General features: G+C 41.2%; 1 protein-coding gene across 2 annotated transcripts in view; it reads left to right on the top strand.

Moving 5' to 3' along the window:
- The window catches only part of LOC107710624 (netrin-G1-like), a 98,693-nt gene that overhangs the window by 52,131 nt on the left and 22,778 nt on the right, over positions 1-23,784 (top strand). For both annotated transcript variants that reach the window (XM_016515454.1, XM_016515453.1), the window contains exons 3-4: positions 1,730-2,373; positions 20,814-20,986. In XM_016515454.1, the coding sequence (XP_016370940.1) occupies positions 1,730-2,373; positions 20,814-20,986 (817 nt within the window). The remainder of the gene's footprint in view (positions 1-1,729; positions 2,374-20,813; positions 20,987-23,784) is intronic.

Below are 23,784 nucleotides of genomic sequence, written 5' to 3'. Positions count from 1 at the left end.
TATATAATTATTATATAATACTATATAAGAGAAATATAGCAGGTTCTGGCATTCTGGAAGATTAAGTCCTTCATCTTTATCCATAAATTGGCTTAATAAAAATAAGTTCAGTATACAGTTCTATTCACCTTATTTTTCAATGTAGATGTAAGCAATTTCTTGTGAGTGTGTTAGACTTTCAATGAATTAGTCGCTATAACTAAAAGAATAACAAAGTGCAGGAAACGGTATTATTATATTACTACTATAAACAGTATTAACTGTTTGGGCTACAAACCAGTGTGTTTATGATTACAATAATAAATAAAATAATATGTATCAAATACCAGTTTGCAACATCACGTAGCATATCAAACAGCTAAAATAACTGGAAGTGGCTGACATCGGAAACCTTGCACATTCCAGTTAAAAATGGTTGAGTCTTCTGTTATGTTAAAAATAAGGCAGAAAGTAAGGCATTTCAAACAGATCCAAACTATCTATTATAAAACCTTCAAAAGTGTTTTTAAATGACTTTCAATTAATTCAAATTCGAATTGTATTCCCATTGTTTTTCTATTCTGTTTGCTACCACATTTCAGTTTCAGAAGAAAAAAAAACAATTCTGAATTGTGCACAATTATGCCTAAAGTAAGAAAAGGAATATGACATTTTTTCACACACTTTTTTATGTAATATTTGCAGATTGAAAGCCACTGGTTACTATGAACTGTTTTTGTATAGCAAGAATTGTGTAAAGATTCTTCAAAAATGTATATTTTGTGCTTTATGGAAACCAGTATATGGGTTTGGAGTGACATGAATAGCAGTAAATGGATTTTCCTTTAAAGATATGTTTATTCTGCCTGACTAAACACTTGTGCCCAAGTGAAACAGTCTTTGCTCAGCACAGCATCTAAGATCCAATCTCCCTGTGAACATTCCTGGACTAAACAAACAAGGGAAATACATTTTGATCCAACAACGCAAAGTAGATAATTAATTTGATGAGAGGAAGCATCACAATCTGTCAGTTCTTCCACTGACAGCAGCGAAGGGGATAAAATTATTCCACAAACAAAGCTTAATATTTTGTCCCAAGAGCCTTTAGATGTTATGCATCTTTTGTAATTGCATTCAGCCACTGTTTGTGCCTAAAACAAAACAAGATGTATGACAATTGCAGCCGATCAAACATGTATACAAGACGGAAATGAATGGCCGTCTCCTCAAAGTTCATGGCTGATTGTCATTTGCGCTATGGCTCAGAGGTGTGCAGAATATTAATGAAAAAGTTGATCTGAAACACAGTGGCTCAGCGGTGCAGGGCAGACACAGACGCATGAAAAATGCATGGAGCTCTGTGTGTACCTCCAACTTCACTCATCGGAATTCCACTCCCATTCCAACTGGCCAACAAGCAAGAATATCAATTATATTAGCAATTTGGGTGGTAGTGAGCGAGCGGGTAACCATTGAGCAGCTCTCATGAGGCACACCGCTCTGAAAGCAGGCGATGGCCATTCAGAGCGTTGTATTAGCAGTCAACTCAGGAAAATGTCCAACTTACTGCGTTAATGGAGGCTGAAGTGTTTTCACCAAAGAATATGTTCATTAACATTGTGATTCATGAGGAGAATGAAACATCTCAGTGTGGGTTCACCTCAAACGAGTGGCACTGTCTAACAGGAAACCCACTACTATTAGCGTACTGTATAATTAACACATCCGGTCTCTGTGTGTGTTTCAGGAAAACCCATATATGTGTAATAACGAATGCGACGCTGATACCGAAGAGCTGGCCCACCCGCCCGAGCTCATGTTTGACTCTGAAGGACGAAACCCAACCACGTTCTGGCAGTCGACCTCCTGGAAGAAATACCCCAAGCCGCTTCAGGTCAACATCACGCTGTCCTGGAACAAAACAATAGAACTCACCGATGACATTGTCCTCACCTTTGAGTCTGGCCGACCCGAGCAGTTGGTCTTGGAGAAGTCCCTGGATTACGGTCGTACATGGCAGCCGTATCAGTTTTACGCATCTGACTGTTTGGATGCCTTTACTATGGAGCCAAAAGCAGTACATCAGCTGAACCCAAGCACGATGCTAGAGATCATCTGCACAGAGGCCTATTCAACGGGCTACGTGTGGAAGTACGATAAGACCGTGCGCTTCGAGATCAAAGACCGCTTCGCCCTTCTTGCCGGCCCGAGACTGCACAACATGGCTTCTCTGTATGGGCAACTGGACACCACCAAGAACCTAAGGGATTTCTTCACCCTCACTGACCTTCGAATAAGACTTCTACGGCCTGCCACCGGAGCCACAATGGTGGACGAGAACAACCTTTCTAGATACTTCTATGCCATCTCAGACATTAAAGTGCAGGGCAGGTAAGTTAACATCATTAAGTTTTGAATATTTTTGCTTAATTCTAAAAATAAAAATGCTAAATGAAAACATCAGTCTATAAATAAATGCAAATAAAATGCCTATTAAAAACATACACGTGATTGAGGTGGAATAATTATTCAGTATAGGCTTATTGGAAGAGTGTGCCCCTACCTAAATATTTGCACAACTTATACATACAATTCACTGCAATGTAATTATGATTACAGGGCAAATTATGATTTAATAAAGAATTATTGGTCACACTTTAATTTACTGTCCAATTCTCGCTATTAACGAACCATTAACTACGACTTTTGCCTCAATTAACTCCTGATTTGCTGCTTATTAATAGTTAAGGTAGTTGTTAAGTTTAGGTATTGGGTAGGATTAGGGATGTAGAATATGGTCATGTAGAATATGTGTTTTTTATTTTATAAGTACTAATAAACAGCCAGTATTAGCCAGAAGATTAGACCCTTCCTGTCAGAGCAAACCACACAACTTCTTGTCCAAGCTCTTGTTCTCTCCAGACTGGACTATTGTATTGCTCTCTTGGCGGGCCTTCCCGCATGTACTATCAAGCCTCTGCAACTGATCCAGAATGCAGCAGCGAGAGTGGTCTTCAATGAGCCAAAAAAAGCTCACCTTACTCCTCTCCTCATCAGGTTACACTGGCTACCAGTAGCCGCTCGCATCAAATTCAAGGTACTGATGCTTGCCTACAAGACAACCACTGGCGCTGCACCAATATACCTAAACTCGCTAGTTCAAACTTATGCGCCCTCCAGAAGCTTGCGTTCTGCAAGTGAACGGCGCCTTGTGGTGCCATCCCAAAGAGGCACAAAATTACTCTCACAGACCTTTTCCTGGACTGTGCCCAGCTGGTGGAATGACCTCCCGATCTCAATTCGAACAGCTAAATCTTTAGCCATTTTCAAAAAACATCTAAAGACACATCTTTTTCGCCAGCACCTGACCAACTAATACTAGCACTTACCTATTCTGTTCTGTTCTATTCCACTCTATTATTTATAAAAAATAAAAATAAAAATAAAAACCTAGCTACGTGTACTATGCTAGACTACCTGAGACTTGTCATGGCACTTGTAATACTGTTGTTGTTCTCTTGTTGGTCTCATTGCTTCTATTGTTCTCATTTGTAAGTTGCTTTGGATAAAAGCGTCTGCTAAATGATTAAATGTAAATGTAATATGTTATTAACAGGCATGCTAATAAGCAACTAGTTAATAGTGAGAATTGGCCCCTATACAAAAGTGTTACCAAATTGTTTTCATGCTATGTTATAATCTTAAAATACTTTTATATGGTTTGCATGATTTTTCATTAGTTAAATCATGCATTTTGATGTTTGCATAACATAACTAGTTTCATATGTATGGCTTTTCTGACATAGTAAACTTAGCTCACTTGGTACAGCATTGTACTGTACTTGCAGTGCAGAGTGCTCAGGTACGCATCCTGTGAAACCAGTCACGATAAAAGAGCTCAAAGACTTGTAGAAGCAAGCTAAAATGTCAAGGCTGCTTCATCTTTTATCTCATGCCTGCGTTTTATTAACACTGCTTTCATTAACACATCGGTTTTGAGTTTAAGGTTGGGTTTAGTGTAGGTGGTAAGCAATTTTCAAATGCCATAGAACATTAAAAACAATCAACGCAATAAAATGTTGTGACATGAAAGTGTCACAAAACATGCAAGATGCTACATAATATAATTTGCCAGAAATATTTGATAACAATGTAACTACTTAAGGGTTATAATTACTTCAGGGGCAAAATTTATACAATGAACCCAGCACAGAATCTGCCAAATGTTACTTAAAACTAAAAATGTTAATAATAAAATTATTTTATATTTTAACAAATTACTAGATGGAAACATTGGTATATTAATAAAATCCAAATAAAATGTGCATTAAATGATTATATGCACAACTGAGATTAATATTTCGTAATGACAATAATGATGGCAATACCAAAAACGGGATCTGCAAAGGATCTACCTAACTTTTTTTTCCTGAAAGCTCAGCTGTGTGTACTCAAACTTTCAGGATTAAATTATTGGCAAGTTTTATGCATGTAGCCCCAGCCCAGCTTTTGCAGGGCTCCACATGGTGTCAAATGACAGAATAAGCATAATGAGTGACCACTCATATTCTTCTCTAAAATTAGAAGTCAAGCCGGATGGAGGGAAATTGCAATGGGCAATAAAGAATAAAATGGACCTCAAAGGTCTCATTTAGCCAGCATAAAAAAACTAAATAGTGCAGCATGACTTCACAATGTCTTCACAAGTCAAATGATGGCACAATAGAAACAAAAACACAGCAGCTGCTCTCCAAATTGGGCCGGAATGGCTCATAAGCAGTTGGTTTATGTGAGAATAACTTGGTTCATAATGATGCATTTGATAGGTCCCCTGTGAATCTAAATGCACAGCTCTAAATTAGGATTCAAAGGACTGCAGTGGTAGATTAGGGCAATTACAGAGTGAGCTAATTGGAAAGAGACTAATCTACAAATTAAGACCATTTACTGCTGATTAAATAATAACCACTGGGGATACATCACCATGCAAGTGTACCTGTTGGGCGATAGTAATATGACTTTGCATCTGTAATGATTACTGAGGGTATTTTATGAATGGTGGTGCATGGTTTTTGATCCTTCATATTGTACTCCTTTAGACTTTAGAGCACACATTTTCATTTGAAGACCCATTGCACAATATTTAAAACTGATTTTATAGTTCAAAGGAAGTTGTACACATGCACGCCCCAGTAGACAGTACTCCTCTTGTGTCAGGAATTGTTTGCTTATTGAGTTGAATGAGCCGAAAAATCTTAAGTTAGGCTTGGGAAATCATGCATATGGTCCATCACTGAGGCATAAACAAACAAAATAAGAAAAATAAAATGTTTGATATTTAGCAAATTGTTTTACCTGATGCAAACAGTTTCACTGTTGTCTCAACAACACAATTTACATTTACATTTAGTCATTTAGCAGACGCGTTTATCCAAAGCGACTTACAAAGTAGAAGCAATCAGACCAACGAGAGAGCAACAATATACAAGTGTTATGACAAGTCTCAGTTAGTCTAGCACAGTGCACATAGCAAGGTGTTTTTATCTATATATAAATACATTAGACCAAATAGAATAGAATAGAATAGAATAGAATAGGTAAGTGCTAGTATTAATTGGTCAGGTGATGGCGAAAAAGATGTCTTTAGATGTTTTTTGAAAATGACTTGAGACTTAGCTGCTCGATTGAGATAGGCAGGTTGTTCCACCAGCTGGGAACAGTCCAGGAAAAGGTCCGTGAGAGTGATTTTGTGCCTCTTTGGGATGGCACCACGAGGCCTCGTTCACTTGCAGAACGCAAGCTTCTGGAGCTTAATGATGACATGTAGATGGAGAAGAGAAGTGGTCCAAGTACTGAGCCTTGAGGAACCCCAGTAGCAAGAAGTTGTGACTTAGAAACCTCACCCCTCCAAGACACCCTGAAGGACCTACCAGAGAGGTAAGACTTGAACCGCTGGAGTGCGGTTCCTGAGATGCCCATCTTCATGAAGGTGGACAGGAGGATCTGGTGGTTAACAGTGTCAAAAGCAGCAGACAGATCCAGCAAGATGAGTACTGAGGATTTGGAAGCTGCTCTTGCCAGTCTCAGGGCTTCAGTAACCGAGAGCAGTGCAGTTTCAGTTGAGTGGCCACTTTTGAAGCCAGATTGGTTGCTGTGCAAGACTCAGTACCTTGAAATTGATGCGAGCGGCTATTGGCAGCCAGTGCAAGCTGATGAAGAGAGGTGTGACGTGAGCTTTCTTCGGCTCGTTGAAGACCACTCTGGCTGCTGCATTCTGGATCAGTTGCAGAGGCTTGATAATACATGCAGTAAGGCCCGCCAAGAGAGCATTACAATAGTCCAGTCTGGAGAGAACAAGAGCTCGGACAAGGAGTTGTGCGGTCTGCTCTGTTAGGAAGGGACTAATCTTCCTAATGTTGTATAAGGCAAACCTGCAGGACTGGGCTGTTGTAGCAATATGGTCTGTGAAGCTTAACTGATCATCCACTGCTCTTGCCAGTCTCAGGGCTTCAGTAACCGAGAGCAGTGCAGTTTCAGTTGAGTGGCCACTTTTGAAGCCAGATTGGTTGCTGTCCATGAGGTTGTTCTGTGCAAGAAACATAGAGAGTTGGTTGAACACAACTCGCTCAAGTGTCTTTGCAATGAACGCAAGAAGGGATATCGGTCTGTAGTTTTCTAAAAGTGCTGGATTTAGATAAGAGTCAGAACAGTTGTTAATTTTGTTGTGGTAGTATGTTGTTTTAGCAGTGGAGACACTTGCAGAGAAGGAGGAGAGGAGTGACTGATATACACTAAGGTCAGCAGAGTGTTTTGATTTGCGCCACTTCCTCTCTGCAGTCAGTAGTGTTTGTGTCCAGTGCTGAAAACTGAGAGGGTGGAGGAAGTGTGGATGAAACCATAGAGAATAGGCAAGTGGGAGAGAGCGAGCGTAGGTTACGCCGAAAGGTGACCTGCGGAGGATTGTGCATTGTATCCAGAGTCAGTGTGAGGTTAGCAAGTGATGAGGAAGTGGTCTGAGGTGTGCAACGGCGTAACTAAAGTGTTCTCAGTTAAGCAGTAGCGTGTGTAGATAAGGTCCAATTGGTTACCTGATTTGTGAGTAGCTGTAGTAGACACATGCTTGAGGTCAAATGAGGCAAGCAGAGTGTTGAAGTCAGCAGCCTGTGGTTTATCTAGGTGGATGTTGAAATCACCGAGCAGTACCAGAGGAGTACCATCCTCAGAGAAGTTTGAGAGTAACACATCCAACTCATCTAAGAAGTTACCCAGTTGACCTGGGGGACGATAAATAACTACAAAATGGATTGTAACAGGGTGGGTAATAGTAATTGCGTGTGATTCAAATGAACTGTTGCCGGTAAGAGATGGTAGACTATCAAATTTCCATTCTTTTGAAATAAGTAGACCCGTCCCTCCACCCCTCCCAATCGGGCGTGGGGTGTGGGAAAAAGTGAAATTAGTGGAGAGGGCTGCAGGAGTGGCCGTGTCCTCAGGTTTGATTCAAGTCTCAGTTAGGGCCATGAGGTTGAGACTTGAATGAGTAGAAATAGATGAAAGAAATTCTGCTTTTTTACAGCAGACTGGCAGTTCCAGAGACCAATTAGAATAGAGAGTAAAGTAGTGGAGGACATAGGGACAGTATGCAGATTATTAGGATTGCGCTGCCTCCCACGTACAGTGTGTGATTTACTAGTGTTAGTAGTAATAGTAGAGATTTGAAAGCACATATGGAGTACAATTGACTAGAACAAGTAGATGAGAACAAGTTATACAAAAAGTAAAGAAAGGGAGAAAAAAAAGCAATACTTAGGTGCCTTGACGGTGTCCTTGCTCGGTGGAGTGACGCAGGAAGAGTCGATGGTCTTTACACTCGTCGGTCTTCACACGAGGAAGGCTTCACACGAGGGCTACCGCAACCGCTGCCACGGTGTACTGAGCAAATATATACTTCCCTGATTCCATGTAATTGAATTCAGCTGGTCACGCCTTTCTACTTATTAAACCGAAACTGCAAAGCCATGTGATACGCACAAGAACAAACATGACTTCAGCACGTGTTTACCACAGTAAACCAAACAATGTGTCCTAGCAACGACAACCGCACTAAAATCTAATCAGAAAAGATACAAAACACTTACAGACTGCTGTCCTCTTGTGCTGCTCAACTGCTTCTACTAACAAGTACTTGCAAACTAGGTAAATTATACCTGGCTTTGGCCATGCCTTACTACTTATTAAACCGAAACTTCAAAGCCACGCGATACGCACGAGAACAAACGCGACTTCAGCACGTTTACCACGGTAAACACAGTAAACAAAACAATGAGTGTCCTAGCAACGACAACCGCGCTAAAATCTAATGAGAAAAGATAAAAAACACTTACAGACTGCTATCCTCCACAATATTACAAAATATCCTAGAGTGTGTTTACTTTTTTCAAACATTTACCTTTTGTCATCATTTATTCACCCTTACGTTGTTCCAAACCTGTATGTCCAAATTCATTAACAAAATTTCCCTAAAAACTTTGAGCAGACAATCAATTCTAAATATGTTTGTGTAAAAAGACATTGAACATGCAGATCTAAAATGAGTTTGTCAGCACCCCTCACGTTCACTTTTGGAACTTATAATAGAGCAAAGAAGAGATAAGTGACTGCTTTATGCCTTAATGAAGGCACGAGGGGCTGCTGTTGTTTGGCTTTTGATGTGTTGAAGTCTGTAAGAGGGAGATGTGGAGGTTGCAGTACTTGATGTTGGGAAGGGTCCTCCAACTATAGTCTCCTTATGAACTACGGCTTTCACACAGTCTAGACCAAATTATCCTCACAGACAGTCTTAGGTTCATTAAAAGCTACAATTGAGTCATCATACTAAAAAAAATACTGCTTTCTGTTTTCAAAAAAAGGCTAGAATTGTGATGCATCAATTAAAATTTACTGGCAACCTTCTTCTATGATAAAAGAATGAAATTCTTTGATCTTCTCTTTTAACAATGTCTTTATATTGTTTATAATGGACAAAATTATCTTTTCAAATGAAGAAAAACTAGGTAATAGAAAGGAAGGAAAAGTGATGTATGTTTCAGGAAACAACTTTTGTTTACGATTAAAGTGTTAAATCAGAGGTCTCTGCTTCTTTGCAGTCACCATATTTTTCCATTTATTATTTCCTGAGGCAAATCAGAGGTGAATAGTTACATCCAATACCTTCTCCTGAGTGTGGGTTTTCAATTCAATGTAATCCCAAAAATCTCTGACACAGAGAATAATATTACAGTGGAGGTCTTTTGACCAGGGTTTTGTAGTTATTCACTTAGAAAGGTATGATTCCTAACAAGATCTGCATCTTCATTATAATGTTATGCTGTAAATTAATTAGATGTTTTTCATTTACATTCTAATGGTAGATTGATGAAACTGCAGTCATGTCCTTCAAATTTAGTTATTTATGATATAATATATTTATAATATATATATATATATTTCAAAACCACCACTGGCTCTGCACTCCTTTACCGAAATTCATTACTTCAGACTTATGTGCCCTCTAGAAGCTTGCGTTCTGCAAGTGAACATCGCTTTATTGTGCCATCCCAAAGAGGCACAAAATCACTTTCACTGACTTTTACATTAAATGTTCCCTCCTGGTGGAATGACCTGCCCAACTCAATCCGAGCAGCTGAGTCCTTAGCCATTTTCAAGAATCGGCTAAAAACACATCTCTTCCATCTTTATTTGACCCTATAACTCTAGCAATCTCTATTATAATTCTATTCTAAAAAAAACTTGCCCCTTTAAGACTTGCACTCCTTTCATTTACTAACTGCTTGTTTTCTTAAAAAAAACAACACTAGTTTCTCTATTATATTTCTATTATATCTATTCCTTTTCTTTCATTTATTATACAATTAACAATAGCAAAAAAAGGCCTCTAACACTAGCTTGCTCTATTCTTTTTTTATTCTATCAGTTTTCTTTTTATTTATTATATAATTAAAAAAAAAAACTTGCTACATGTACTACGTTAAGCTAGCAATCCGGGGGGGTCCGAAAACCAGTCAGTATCTGGTGTGACCACCATTTGCCTCACCATTTTATCTCCTTCGCATAGAGTTGATCAGTTTGTTGATTGTGGCCTGTGGAATGTTGTTCCACTCCTCTTCAATGGCTGTGCGAAGTTGCTGGATATTGGCAGGAACTGGAACACGCTGTCGTATACGCCGATCCAGAGCATACCAAACATGCTCAATGGGTGACATGTCCGTTGAGTATGCTGGCCATGCAAGAACTGGGATGTTTTCAGCTTCCAGGAATTGTGTACAGATCCTTGCAACATGGGGCCGTGCATTATCATGCTGGTTTTATCATTGCCCAAATATATTATACTAAAATTAGCATGATACCGCAATCCCATAAAAGCGCCAATGGGAGTGGAAAGTTCTGCGGGTGATCTACTGACAATGCACAATAATCAGGGGCAACCTACTAACAACACAGCCGCAAAATGGGTTAATACATGCTTTTTGGGGCATTATGTAATGGCACAAAAACAGACTAGCACCTGGCCCAATGTGTATTGTGAAAAGTGCTACAGAAATAAATTTGACTTGACAAAACTGTCATACTTCTAGACTTTGAATATAGTGCATGAGTAGCATGAACACTTTCATATTTTGATTCCTTTTTGAAGTTTAAAAAACAGTCTCCTTTATTGTAAGTGCATATAGAAAAGAACAACCAGCACACTCTTCAGAATTTACCTTCTGTTTTCCATAAAACAAAGAAAGTCATACAGGTTTGGAATGACATGGGGGTCAATAAATGATGACAGAACTTTCATCTGTAGGTGAATTATACCTATATTGACTGCTGCTGAGTAGATTTTTAACAGCTAAATGAAAACAGGCCATGCAAGGACTCATGATCTAAAAACTGCCTTCAAGATCCCTTTCCATAGCACTCCACTTTTAGGATTATCTCATATTCAATAAAGTATATTTTTAGGCCATTGCAATTTTTTCATCCCAATTTAAATATGCATGATTTGAGGAGAGATTATTCAGGTGAGACGGTCCAAAGGAAAAATCCATTTAAAAAAAGCTGCATCATTTTGGCTGTTTCAGTCCCAGCAGACTCTCACGTTGTAATACTAAAATAAATGCTTCACAAGTCAAAGAGTACCAACTTACAGCATCTCGCACAAAGATCTACCTAGTCATTCAACCCTGCTGTTATCCTCATTTGTGATTTATGTTCTTGAACTCATACGGATGCAAAACCATAGTGGATATGAAAACATTTCAGAAATGTTTTTTTCAGAAACTATCAACAATTACAGAGTTTCACAATTTAATTCATAAACACTGAATTAGTTTTATATTGAATGTAATATTTCATTCAGAAGGTGTCAGTTGATGATAACATGCCCTTGTGAACTCTTCGGAGTGCAATTCAGAATGGCAATTCAGATTGTTAAACGGCAAATTGCTCTATTCGCATGAGGCTTGATTTGAAAGTCATAGACTGAGCTTTTGAGTACAGATGTTTGTCACAACTGACCATGTTCCCTGCCAATCATTTCTGATTCACATCTAAGATATTTAATTATGCCTAATGAGAAGCTTTGCTGCAGTCATCAATAATAAACGAGCAACTGGGAAAAAAAAAAACATCAATATAAACTCTCCCTTGAGGCACTGCAGTAAACTTGAATATCAACATTTTGCACTCTCAAAAATAACACTACATTATTCATTTATCCCAGCTGGTTTGGAGCCAACATTATGCACGTTTTCTTTTATAACAGAACTAACGTGAATATAAACACAGACGCATATGCTGATCAAATTAGATTGAAAAGCACAGTAATGTCAATCATTTCTATTATATTTATGCACCATTTAATTCCCCATTTTCCAGAAACCGTTCCGTCGCTATACTTATCAATAATCATAGCACTTTATCACATACTTCCACATATGCTGTGTCCCCACTTCACTGTTTATCTAAGCAGCTTTGAAGATGAGGGAGAGGTTGTGTTTGATCAAAGCGGGGATGGGACAGAGTCCCTTATTAGCATAATATTCATGCAGATCAGAGTAAATGCTCCATAATAGGGCCTGTCGTTGAAACAAATTGCAGGCGTAGCTCTCAGCAATGCCAACCAGAGTGCCACAAATTCAAATCAGATTTGGCCGCAGTGGAATAATCGGAGTAGGGGAATTACGCTGTGATGAATTCCTAATATTTCCCTGAAAATCTGGAGAGCCCCTCCAGGGTCGACTACATTTTGAGGTGAGACACAAACAATTTGCCTGAGATGTATTACATTCCACCCAGACAAGTGAGGAAATTGGCCACCGCACAGAGTCAGTCAGTCCTAATAGGAATTCTCATTTCAACAACATCACAATGGCAAATTATTTGGCTATGACTTTTAGCGTCATTATTGAAGTTTCAATACACCCAAGGCACAGGGCATGTCAAAATACAATTCTGAGACTTGTGCATTGCTGCTTATAGTATCATGTAAAACTGAATAAAGGAATAACATAGGCTAGGCTCAAAGTATTTCACTAGAGCTGCTGTTATATTCCGGGTTGTAGCTAGACATAGTAGCTGACCTCAGTCTTGTGTTCATGGTGATAATATAGTATTATGTTTACACTTTTTTGTGGACAAAACCCTGTAAATTTAATTGAAATTTTATCATCCTGTCATATTTCCTGATAATTTACTCACCCCCATGTTATCCAAGATGTTCATGTTTTTCTTTCTTCAGTTGAAAAGAAATTCAGATTTTTGAGGAAAACATTGCAGTATTTTTCTCCATATAGTGGACTTCAACAGGGACCAACGGGGTTGAAGGTCCAAATTGCAGTTTCAATGCAGCTTCAAAGGGCTCTACACAATCCCAGCTGAGGAAAATGGGTCTTATCTAGCGAAACCATCTGTCATTTTCTAAAAAAAAAAAATATATAAGTTTGTATACTTTTTAAACTACAAATGCTAGTCTTGCACTAGCCCTGCGATGTGTATCCAGGACTTCACGCATTACGTAATCACATTGGAAAGGTCAAGTTTTTTCCTAGTGGAAGAAATAGTTGACATGTAGTTACAAAGTTACTTATAGTTAGTAGAATGTCTAAAGTGGACTATCGAAATAGTGTAACCAGAAATCTTTTAGGTTTCAAAAGATTTAAACACCCAGGATATGCACACGAACGGACCATTTTAAACAATAAACTTACACAAAGATATACAGAGTTCTGGCATGAAAGTCTAGATGGCGCAGTCCGATAGGTCTAACTCAATCTGACCTAACGACATCATTATCACATGGCACAGCTGACTGGTTCTCTCCTGTATTGGTAGACAATGAGCTCACTGCTCAACATTCAAATATATGAGTAGTGCTTGTTGTAGCAGTTTGCTGCGTGCTTCAGAAACCCTCCACCTTCCCCAGCTCCACCTGTATAGATCTGCTACGAGATGATTCAAGTATGCTATATGGGGGTTATTCATGTATGTTATATTTGCAGCAGCAGTATTTCTTACATGCTCACAGCAGCATGCTGTGGATGTATTGGCAGTAGCAAGCATAGGTACATGCTCTGCCGCAGCAGCAGTGTAGCGTATCTATTCCACGAAGACCAAATACATTAACATTGTCATGTACTTTACCATGCCAATCCCTCCGAGAGTTGTCATGACAGAAATATAAATAAATATGTGTCATTCAACATACAACTTCTGAATGGTCCTCCTTCTCCATACTTGTAAACACTGGGTCGGTACTTCCGACTACGTCACGCATGACCTTTCCTAGTCATGGATGCAGAGCTAGTGCAAGACGAGCATTTGTGGTTAAAAGTCCCTGTTCAAGTCCACCATATGGAGAAAAATCTTGGAATGTTTTCCTCAAAAACCCTCATTTCTTTTCAACTGAAGAAAGAAAGACATAAACATCTTGGATGACATGGGGGTGAGTAAATTATCACGACATAATTTAGCATTGAACTTACGCTTTAAGTCAGTTTTACTCTGAGTAAAATGACATTGTGCATATTTATAAATTTGCTAATTTAGTTGCTATAGCACAAAAGATTAAAAGATCATTTTACCCCCACTGTTGGGGTAAGATAACCTCCCTACCTGGGCCAAGAAGAATTTTTACAGAATGTATAAATGACTGTATGAAGAGTTTGTTTGCAAAAACAGATAACTCCATTTTTTTTTTTAAATCATGTTTTTCATTATGTTATCATGTTTTTATTGTGTTTTGTATTAGTTAGCTGTATTTTTGGTTGTTGTTGTTGTTGTTGTTATTTTTACTTAATCAAAATAACCCAACTGCATTTTGATTGTATAGTGAATTATAATTAATTAAAATTATAATTAGTATAAATAATTAAAAACAAGTCTTCCTGATTATGTACTCCACGTCTCCTCGTTCCTCGCTCCGCGCTCCCTCACAGTAGCGAACGTCACAGAATACCGGACCAAAACAAAATCAGTAAGCGGCGCCCCTTCTCCCGTGTTTTCGTTTCGTTTTGAACAATCTTTTGTTTTCCCGTTTTTTCCCCCGCGATCATGGAAGTTGCCGCTCAGTCAAGTCTGCCGGCCGTTCATCAGTCAAGCCCGCCGGCCGCCACGATGTCAAGCCCGCTGGCTGCCCTATTCACCCGTAACCAAAAGAGGTGGATGAGGAGAAAAGAATGGCTCACGGCCCTCTTCCTTGCCCGAGAGCGCCCCCCAGAGCTCGCTCCAGTGTCGGCTCCAGCCCCTGAGTTCGCTCCAGTATCAGCTCTATCCCCTTACCAGAGTCGAGAGATTTAGCCCAGAGAGGGTCCCAGTCCCCGAGTTTGTCCAGAGAAGGCTCCAGTCCCCAAGTTTAGCCCAGAGAGGGCTCCAGTCCTCGAGTCTAGCCCAGAGAGGGCCCCAGTCCCCGAGTTTAGCCCAGTGAGGGCCCCTGTCCCCGAGTTTAGGAGGGCTCCAGGCCTAGAGTCTAGCCCCGGGAGGGCCCCAGTCCCCGAGTTTAGCCCAGTGAGGGCCCCTGTCCCCGAGTTTAGCCCAGTGAGGGCTCCTGTCCCCGAGTTTAGCCCAGAGAGGGCCTCAGTCCTCGAGTTTAACCCAATGAGGGCTCCAGTCCCCTTGTCCAGCCCAAAGAGGGCTCCAGTCCCCACGTCAAGTCCAGGGAGGGCCACAGTTCCCGTGTTAGGCCTACGGAAGGCCTCTAAAGTCTATATTCTCCCCAAGGATTTTTTGCGGGGGGGGTAGTAGGGGTCCATCTGTGAAGGCCGGGCCGAGTGCCGAGGCCACGCTCCTCGAGCTCCCAGTTCCGTCATGGCCTTCTGAACTGCCTGCTCCGCCATGGCCTCCTAGTCTTCCTGTTCCGCCATGGCCTCCTGAACTGCCTGCTCCGCCATGGCCTCCTAGTCTGCCTGCTCCGCCATGGCCTCCTACTCTGCCTGCTCCGCCATGGCCTCATACTCTGCCTGCTCCGCAATGGCACCCTGGACTGCCTGGTCCCCTCTGGAGGTATTCCCCGTGTCCCAGTCCTGCACCAGCCTCCAGGGCACCCACCCCCCCTACCTGGTGGAATTGTTACGGTGCGGGACGCACCTTCCAGGAGGGGGCAGTTATGTCAGGGTTATGGACCTATTTTGTGTTTCCTTATGCCCTTATTTGGTCCTTCCTGTTCCCATTATGTTCCCTGATTAGTTCATCATTTGTTTCAAGCTGTGTTTTGTTAATTATCTTAATTTGCTCCAGTATTTAAAGTGTAGTCTGCCCTGTCTTCCTTCGTCCGGTATTGTATATGTCAACCGCTCCTGCTACGTGTGTTTTCCTGGTTCCCTTGTGTTGGATAATTAAAGTCTTCTTGTTGATGTACTCCATGTCTCCTCGTTTCTCACTCCGCGCTCCCTCACAGTAACGAACGTGACACTTGCACCAAGGGTCTATTTTTTTATATATATATAAAAACTATAATTTTTACTCCACATATCTAAAACACTGATGAGTACATAAATCCCTTATTATTGTATAGACACAAAAATGTAATGTTCAAAATAACAGTGTTATTTTTCCCTTGCTGTTATGTTTAATTCTCTGTTTTAGTTATTCATTGTCTATGTTTTAGTGCGTTGTTAAGGAAAGAGCGCATTCACAACGTGCCTACACATACAAACTACTAGCACATAGTTGAAATTTGATGCATTTGTGTAATTTTGTGCAGAAGCAAATTAAAATATTGTGTTTCTTATAGGGCCTATATCTGATTATTCTCATATGTGAAGCATGCATTTGGGTGAGCACTGATCAGTTTACTTTGTTCATTCATTGTTCAGCTTCAGCTCAAGCAGCTCAAAGTGGGTCAACGTTATTGACTGTGATTGGATTGTTTGAAACACGGAAAATAATTTTTCAATGCTTTTGCATTTATTTGCAAAACTTTTGGTGTTCCCTAAAAAACTTGCATTTGGTCACAAATCTTTTGCAACTGCAAAATGGGTAATGGTAATAATATGAAGATGAAGGAAAAACACACAACTTCATTGAAATATGATTTTTCATCTTTTCATGTTTTTATTTATTTTTATTTTTTATGATTATTTATTTATTTATTTATTTATTTTTTTGAACCACCGTTTCATCTTACAGGCTCCCTAATTCATTATCATTGATGGAAAAAAAATCTTCAGCAATTTTGTTATCGAGACTCCAACTTTTAAATTTGTTCCTTTTCCTTCGGCTCATTTATTTCCTCTTCTCCCATCTTCACTTGTGTTGTGTTTACTTCTCCTCTTGATATGGGTCACATCACAGTTGTCCCTCAACAAAAGCTGTTAGGGCAGATGTCGAGAGCCAGGCAGGTTCTCCAGTAACTAAGGTTGGTTGACATACAAAAGCGAGCGAACCTTCAGCTACATCTGTGAAGTTCAGGAAGACGGACAGCTACGGCGTTCTTTCACCTTCCTTTTTGATGAGATGGCTGTCAGATGTCTCTGTGCCTCCACTAGAGTTTACATTTGGAGTCCAAGTCTGCTTCACACTACAAAGACATCTAAGACTCTCTAATCCTCAAGGCCAGAAGGTGAAGAAAGTTTCCAGGGGTCAAACAGCATGAGTAAAACCATGACACTCACAGATACTGCTAAAGTTTACTTACTGGACATGCTCAAAATTCTTCTAAGGTCTCTTATAAATATTTAAGTTCTACTTGCTTCAGGTATGAGTTTAATGTACACATATGCAGTGATGGAATATTACTGTGATTACTGTAAAATATGTATATCATTCAGTTTTAGTCAATTTTCAGTCCTCGTTTAAATTGCATGACAAATGTCTCATTAAATTATCAATATTCTGAATTCAGAATATGTAATATATTTAATTCAAATAAATTAAAATATGAACTCTTAAAACTTAAAAAGAAAACGTTTCAAAATTCTAAACAAAGTTTGATGAAGGGCATTAATAAACTAATTTAATTAATAAACAACAAAAAAAGTCAAGCATTTTTCAACAAATGTAGTTATGTAGTTAATTATACTTTTCCCAGAAATTATTTAAATTTATTTGGTGCAGGCAGTTAAATTGCACACTTTTGCAGGTAAAAAGCGTCTTGAGCACTGGCTGCCATTTAAAGTTAGCTATGTATTTTGACAAAGTCATTTTTTGCGAACAACATTTAAATGAGTATTTTATAATAGATGTTTTACCATGACAGTTTCACGTCACAGCTTACAATACACATTAGGGAAGGGTCATGTGATCTTCCAATGAGGTGACCAGCTTCATGTAAAATAAAACAGCTTTTATTATAATATATATTTATCATTTTTAAAAAGTACTAATAATTTCTTCTTTGGGCCAAACTTTTTAACGAGGTAAAAAATTGCACCTTTAACTTACATATTATGATCTCATCTTTGAACAATTAGCTTTGCCAGATAAGACTTCACATTACAGCCTTCATAGCCTTGGCCATTTGCAATGCCAACAATATAAAATATATAACAATATAAAATAAGGTTGACAATTGATAGTAAACAGCAGGACTGTGATGAGCCTGTGATACACATCAGCTTGAAAATAACTCTTGCATTTAGTCTCATTTGCAGAGGCCATTGAGTAATAAAAATACAAGATAGCATGCATTCTATTCAGCAGTAAAATTATGGTGTTCAAGCACAATAACAATAATGGAGAAATTGCCACACAGTAGTTTTTGTTATTCGTTTTCCCACACTGGAATTATTTTTATACGACAGAGCATAATAAAAAGGAAAGCACAAACATAAAACAATAAACTATTCGATCAAGTGGAGCTTACATAGTCAAATTTCCTATATCACATCCTGATTGGGACTATAACAGAGTTTTACAATAATTTAAATATGTAATTTCATTAAATATAGCAATTGCAAAGGATGTATTTTTAATTGTGGGTGGTCTGACAAATACTGTGCATTGAGGTAAAGGGAACTCAACCATAGAGAAAACAGAAAATGGGAGAGGCTTCTGAAGGAAAACACATTCCAGGAGAAACCAAGGTCAGGATGAAACATAACAAGAGCAACTGACATGAAAGTCTGCTTTCTACTTCCTCTGAAGACAGACAATATATTTCAGACGTTGCTATGTTTAATAGTAATGGGGCATGGGAGTATAGACGCCTCTGTGTGAGGGCTAACGTTTAGACTGCGTTGCATCATAAGATTTCATAACGTAAGCCAGACACGTCTTCTGTTAAAACGTTAAAAAAGCAGGGTATATTATTTTTATTCAAAACCATTTCTCAGATTTATTCGAATAGTGTAAAGCAAGCCCATTTGTGGCCAAAATTCATGAATATGTGTTATGAACTACACCTCACAGACAATGCCGCTCAGTATAACGCCCTGAGCCATATCTTTAGAGAGCGAGCGTGCAAAGCAAAACACTTACATCCTCGATTCATAACAGGAGGGAGGAGAGTGGAGTTAAATGAGTCACCGAGTGGTGCCACTCTTAGATAATGGCCAAAGCCCACTGTGGGAGAGTGAGAAGAAAAAAGGCCAATAAAGAATTATTCAATGGATTTTCATCTTTCTGCCAGCACAAACGCTTGTCGTGCCAGGCGTTCTCCCAGCGGCACCCACCGAATGATATTCAACGGTCCCTCCAATTTCAATATGACAATGCCAACGGCAAAAGCATCACGTCCCTCGCTGCTGCTCCGCAGATACACTGAACTTGGTGACATCGGCTTGATGATCCAGTTTCGGCTGGTTTTTAATTAACCCGAGGGTCAGATCTCAAAGCACACCACTTTAGGGAATTTTACTATCTGGATGAAGGACGGTTAGATACATCCACAGATTAGAGATATGGAGGAGATTTAATTGACTACCCTTTATGATACTCCAGAGAGGTGATGAATATGTGCACTTCCGTAATGCTGAAATTGGAAAGTAGCCTATTTGTATTAATGCCAAAGCATACACTGCATAATAATACCGAATGCTCTATTGAAAAAATCGTCGAACTGAATGACGATATTGAATGGGTCCATCAAAGTCCATGCCGACGAAAGCACTTACTGTAGCTCCATTTGACGTTAAATAGACCATCATGAAAGCTGAAATTAGAGGTTTTGTTCCACTGTTTTCCCGCAGTTATTAATCATTTATGCGCAATGTCACGAAAAGTAGAAAGTCAATTGGAATGTATGTATTTCTGTAACACGTCTGTCTCGGGTTCACAGCGGGAGGCAGCCACATATCCTCACCGCCGCGGTTCTCCAAAGAGCAAAAGTCCTCCCTCGAACGCGTTGCAGAAAAACAAATACTGCCTTGATATCATACCGAACACAAACCCTCCAGAGAGGTGTAGCATATCCTGAATGCTCAATGATCTCATTAACCGCTGCCCATCTCACAGGGAGGCGGAGGTCAGAAGTACACAACACGGTTGTAACCTTTTGTCTCCTGGCAAAAATCAATGACTGCAAATTATATTTAGAGTAGATATGGAAAGTGAGACCACTCATCTCGAGTGGCAGCTAAGATAATCATCCGCAATCGCCCAAGTGTCTCTGAAGCTCTCGCCGCTTTAACTAGGAAATTAGGATGAATAACTACACATGCACAAAAAAAGAAACAAATTTCACTCAGAAATTGCTAGTAAATTTCACAAACAATGAGTTAAACATGAAATTCAGGAACAGTATCTCCGTGTAAAATGTACTCCAGTAATCTTTGTTTTAGTTACAGCTTTGAAAAGTCACTGCATGCATCTTCCAGTAAAATAAAATTCATGGTTTTGACAGACTTCACAACTTGTGATTTCCTCTTACATTTAATGCTCTCTAAACACTCTGAAACAACAGTGACTCTGTCAAAATTTCTTTCCCAGCAGACATCAGAGAAACTTTGAAGAGGTGCTGTTAGTGTTGATAGACTTTCCACTTCTTTTATTCTTTCCCTTTTTTCAATGTTAAAGCCCAACCACTGAGAGGCTTTCATTCTGCTTTTGTCTCACAGATGTGACCCACGCTTCTATTCAGTATCTCCGCAGGGGCACACTCAAATGAGCTCTGTTTTTAATGGCATAATGAAGCTCTCTTCCACAGCATCATGGGAGGCCAACGTTAAAGGTTGGAGTTTGTAATGGATATGCCACAAAGAGGCTCCGAACGAGTCGCAAAATAAATTAATATTACGTTTTGGATAAGACGTCAAACATTGCGGCTGGTTCTTTGTTCGTGCCACCAACATAGCAACGGTAGCCTGGGCTGACATTTCCCGTTTGTTATGATGTTTTGTTTTTCATCCTGCTAGGTGCAAGTGCAATCTGCATGCCAACAGCTGTGTTTTTGACAAAGGGAAGCTGGGGTGCGAGTGCGAGCACAACACTACGGGGCCGGATTGCGCACGCTGCAAGAGACACTACCAGGGCCGAGCCTGGAGCATGGGCTCCTATCTGCCCATCCCCAAGGGTACTGCCAATATCTGTGAGTACATCCTGCCATCTCCTTCCCGACATGACTCATGGGAAAGCATAGTGCTCCATCAAGCACCGAAACGTGACCTTTTCAGTCGTGTTCCAAATGACATTTTACTTTGAGAGCAACAAAAAAAAGGACCGACAATAAGTCTGTAGGCAGCACATATTACAGAAACTCAGGTTTTCCTACAGCTCCAAAAAATGTATAACTAGTGGCAAATGGCAGGCTTCTGAAATCAGTGTTATTTTAGTATTACTGATATACTATTATATGTTTTGTAAATATTTTGAATTAGAGTTTTACTTTTATATTTTGTGTTTAAGTTTTTAGTAATTTTGTTCTTTTTAGTAGTTTTTTTTATATATTTAGTTTTAGTTGTTTTAGTACTTCAAGAAATGTTGCCTTGATAACAAGCTAAAATAGGTTTAATAAATTTTAATTTTAATTTTTTAAAAAGGTGGGTTTTAGTTTGACTTAGTTCTCAGTTCCTCTTCAGGAACTCGAGCTGCGTCGGAGAACGCTTCGGGAACGCCTTCTGTGACCACGCTCTGAATCACATGTGAAATCAGTCCAATAGTGGAGCGAGACGTCATGACGTGACGTCATGACCAGGAAGCTATAAAAGTGTGTACGGCGGAGCCGGCGTCAGCTTTCTGTCATTCAGCAAAGCGCTCTGTGCGTGTCAGTCATATTTATTGTTGTCTGTCAATTGTGAAAAGTTCATAAGCTCCAGCTATGTCTAAAGCTCATGCTAAGACAAATCATTCTAAGGGCGAGAGCAAGCCACGCTATAGGTTGTGTGTTCCTCCCTGCCCACGTTACATCATGGGTGGGGATACACACAGCCTGTGCGTGGTTTGCTTGGGAGCGGAGGGCTCTCTTTGAGAAGGGAGCCTTCGCCAGCGTTCCTCGCGGTGCTGGCCCCGCTTCCGTCGAGGCAGAGCGGCGGCTGCATTCGTGGGGTTCACAATTGGATCTGGCGGAGGGAATGGAGACAGGCGAGTCCCTAACTCCTTCCTCACCTGCCAGATCCAGTGCCCGATCTCTGGGTTCGGAAGCCCGTTCTGCGGCTACTTCCTCCTGGGGTGACCAGATCCAGCGCCCGATCTCTGGGTTCGGAAGCCCGTTCTGCGGCTACTTCCTCCCGGGGTGACGGCTCGACGCTTCTCCTGTCTTCCTCCGAGGAGGTTGACGTGGAGGACGTCGAAGAGGTTTCGCCCCCTCAATCGCCCCAGTATGAGGAGCTAGTGGAGGTGCTTACTCGCGCCGTGGCCAAATTAAAGATCGATTGGCCCGCTTAGAAGCAGGCCGAGCCGCAGCGAAGCAAGTTAGATGAACGCTTCCTGTGCACGAGGCCACCACCTCCATGCCGGAGCCTGACATTTTCCCCCGACCTTCACACTGAGGTGTCGAGTTCGTGGGCCAAGCCTTTTTCGGCCCGTCTCTTCATCCCTGCCTCAGATTATTATGGGAATGTGGCGGGGTTGACTGAGAGTGGCTATAGGGCGATGCCCCGGGTTGAACAGACGCTAGCCAGCTATCTGTCCCCAGGCATGGCATCGTCCTTAAAGGCTCCGGCACTGCCCTCCAAGCCGCTGCGTACAACATCAGCGCTGGTGGGCAAGGGGTACGCGTCAGCAGGTCAGGCCAGTGCGTGTCTGCACACAATGTAGGTGTTACAGGCGTACCAGGCAGACCTGCTTAAAGAGCTGGATGAGGGCGAGGAGCTTAACTCTGATAATATCACGGAGTTAAGAAGAAATGCTGATCTCTCTCTCCGCACCACCAAGGAGACCGCCCGCGCCATTGGGCGGTCCATGGCAGCAGAGAGACATGTGTGGTTGACCCTGTCTGATATGAAGGGGCTCCTCCTCGATGCCCCGCTTTGCGCCTTCTGGCCTGTTTGGTGACGCCATCAATTCCGTCGTCGACAGGGACCAGGAGGCTCATAAAACAGGCGCCGGCGTTTCAGCGGTTCCTCCCTCGCCGCATCTCAGCTCTTCAATTCAGTCGTCGACAGGGACCAGGAGGCTCGAAAACAAGCGGCGGCGTTTCAGCGGTTCCTTCCTCGCCGTATTTCAGCTCCGGGGGCTGCTGGGTGGGAGCAGTCCCCACCGCGTACCAGCTCCTCATATAGGGAGACTCAAAAACAGAGCGTTGCCACCCGCGCTCCCCCGCGTCGGGACCGGACGCTCTGGGTCAGGGGCTTCCAAGCCTAAGCCGGATCTGCGGACCGTCCTTCAGGCTAAGAGGTCCTCGACCAAACGGTCCTGACTATTTGGGTGCAGGACTAGCGAGGGCTGGCCCTTCTGGGGAAGAAAGGTTCACACCGCATTACACGGTGCCCGTCTCCCCCCAGTGCCCTCGGGAGATCGTTCTGCCAACCCTGCCGGTGTTCCAGGGCGCAGCTCCCCTGCCGGTGTGCCGCTTCAGGGCACTGAACTAGCCATTCTGGGCACACCAGAGATCAGTCTCGAGAGACTGATTCCCTTAGTAGATTATTTAGCAGCGTGGAAGCTACTGCCAAATGTATCTCAATGGGTCCTGCGTACTGTAGAAAGAGGCTACAGAATTCAGTTCAGTTCTCGTCCGCCTCGATTCAATGGGGTCACCCCCACTCTAGTGGGTCCCAAGCAGGCTCTCGTATTAGAACAAGAAGTAGTTACTCTCTAAAAGAAGGAGGCCATCGAGGTGGTCCCTCCGCATGAGACAGACTCTGGGTTCTACAGCCGGTACTTCATTGTTCCGAAGAAGGAAGTTCCATCACAGGAAGTTCCTGAGGTTCGTTTTTGGGGGCAAAGTAA

Source organism: Sinocyclocheilus rhinocerous, unplaced genomic scaffold (genome assembly GCF_001515625.1).
Source record: "Sinocyclocheilus rhinocerous isolate Xijiao unplaced genomic scaffold, SAMN03320098_v1.1 scaffold507, whole genome shotgun sequence".
Taxonomy (NCBI): Eukaryota; Metazoa; Chordata; class Actinopteri; order Cypriniformes; family Cyprinidae; genus Sinocyclocheilus; species Sinocyclocheilus rhinocerous.
This window is presented reverse-complemented; position numbering and strand designations above follow the sequence as displayed.